Source organism: Trypanosoma rangeli, assembly GCF_003719475.1.
Source record: "Trypanosoma rangeli strain AM80 chromosome Unknown Tra_15.4_contig_00178, whole genome shotgun sequence".
Classification (NCBI taxonomy): domain Eukaryota; phylum Euglenozoa; class Kinetoplastea; order Trypanosomatida; family Trypanosomatidae; genus Trypanosoma; species Trypanosoma rangeli.
In genome coordinates, this window is record NW_021705920.1 from 4,494 (window position 1) to 6,094 (window position 1,601).

At 55.2% G+C, this 1,601-nt stretch overlaps 2 protein-coding genes across 2 annotated transcripts in view, besides 1 other annotated feature; both read right to left on the reverse strand.

Annotated features, from left to right (window-relative positions):
• Window positions 1–2: 2 nt before the first annotated feature.
• TraAM80_05462 (uncharacterized protein) lies at window positions 3–1,031 on the reverse strand (the record flags this gene model as incomplete). Its single annotated transcript, XM_029382341.1, has 1 exon — window positions 3–1,031. A coding segment is annotated over one exon (1,029 nt), but the record flags the coding sequence as incomplete, so codon positions are not given.
• Window positions 1,032–1,064: 33 nt separating this feature from the next.
• Window positions 1,065–1,092: a sequence feature (A-rich).
• A 436-nt stretch (window positions 1,093–1,528) lies between these two features.
• The window catches only part of TraAM80_05463 (uncharacterized protein), a gene marked incomplete at both ends in the record, with an annotated part of 516 nt that continues 443 nt past the window's right edge, over window positions 1,529–1,601 (reverse strand). The window contains one exon of the mRNA XM_029382342.1: window positions 1,529–1,601. This exon is cut by the window's right edge and continues 443 nt beyond it. Within this exon, the coding sequence (XP_029237849.1) occupies window positions 1,529–1,601 (73 nt within the window).

Sequence of the window (1,601 nt, forward strand, 5' to 3'; positions counted from 1 at the left end):
GGCAATGTTTCCAGTGGAGAACAAAAACGTCGAGTTCCATCAAACTGAACGGGTTGACGAGACGGAAACAAACCTATACACCCCCAAAGAGTATTAGAACCCTGGCATAGATGACAGTCAGCAACGTCGCCTACACTCTCCCCCAATGAGCGAGAGCCGTACACACAGTTGTGGTAGTTCTCCTGGTGCAGTGTGTGGTCGCCAGCTATGCAGGTGATCATCGCTAGGCTGCGCACCTCCCGTGACGGCATGAGGTGATGGAGCAGCCAGCACGGCTTGTCGTGGGGTGCGGGGTGACCGGAGATGAGATCCCTCAACACATGCATATCGACCTGGAAAACCAGGTTGCCTTGGCTGAGCTGCGGCAACAGGGCAATAGTGAAGACACCTGATGCCGACATTCCCGCCACCTTGGCAAAAAGACTAAAAACAATACATGAATGACCTTCAGGAACCGCACAGGCCTGTTTTAACAGAGTGGCAAGACCCGCATCGTTGCGAGAGCTCACGACGTTGTGCTGCAGCTGAGGGCGACAGCGTTTGTTCCCGGCATGTGTGTAGATGCCAACGGGGCGGTTGGCCACAACCTGCTGGTTCAAGACGTCCGTGACACCCCACGAGTACACACGCGCCATGCTGTAATGGAGCTGCACGTGGCCCACACTCGTCTCCGCAAGCACGTCGAGGGCGTGGCCAACTGTCAAAAGCACCACGGCGTGGAACAACTCCTCCGAGTGCCGGCGAGGTGACCCGTGGATGATGGCAGCGTGCATCGAATACGGAGGGGCGTCGCAGGCATAGGGGCATCCTCCGCCAAAGTTTTCCGCCACCCGTCGTGCCAACACGGACTCGTACAACGTGGCATGGAAGGGATGGTACGTCACACTGTCGAAGCGAAACCGCGACGCACCCGTAAGTCCATCGCGAAGAACAACGTCGCCCTTCCGCGCATCAACGTCGACGCTGCTCGCTCCCTCATGCGGGGGAGCAACGTGCGCACCGTAGAGAACGCTCTTTATGCTTAACACCATCGCGCCGCTGGCAGCTGCAAATGGCCCGCAAGCAGAAAAGAAAAGGAAGAGAGGAAAAGAATCACTGCAGCACCACCCGCCAACTGAGGGAGGGACGTGAAGGGAAACGGCGCACCCACACCTCTAAAAGCAGCAACAAGAAAATTCATCCCCCATCACCCACAGAAACAAACAAACTACACCTACAATAACACCCGCACACGTACACGGAAAAAAAAAGGTCGATCTAAACTCAAAGTAAAAAAATCACTTATTCAACCCAACAAAACCTCTATCACATGAAGCACCAATAACAGACCGCGGGGACAACAATGAAACAGCCGAAACCTCAGAATGCCAACAAGAAGATTTCAAGGACCCCAGCAGCAGTTCCAACTTCCTCCCAATCACCTGGGTCGAAAAGATCAACCACAGCAGCGATTCTCCCTTCATACGACCGCAGCAACCCATCGTCACAGCCTACACCCACACATGATGTAGTCATTCGGTGGATCCGCTCAATCGTGGCAGCCTCGCGTGACACGGCATCGGCTTCGGAAAGGCGCAACAGCTCCTCCGCACGATCCACAT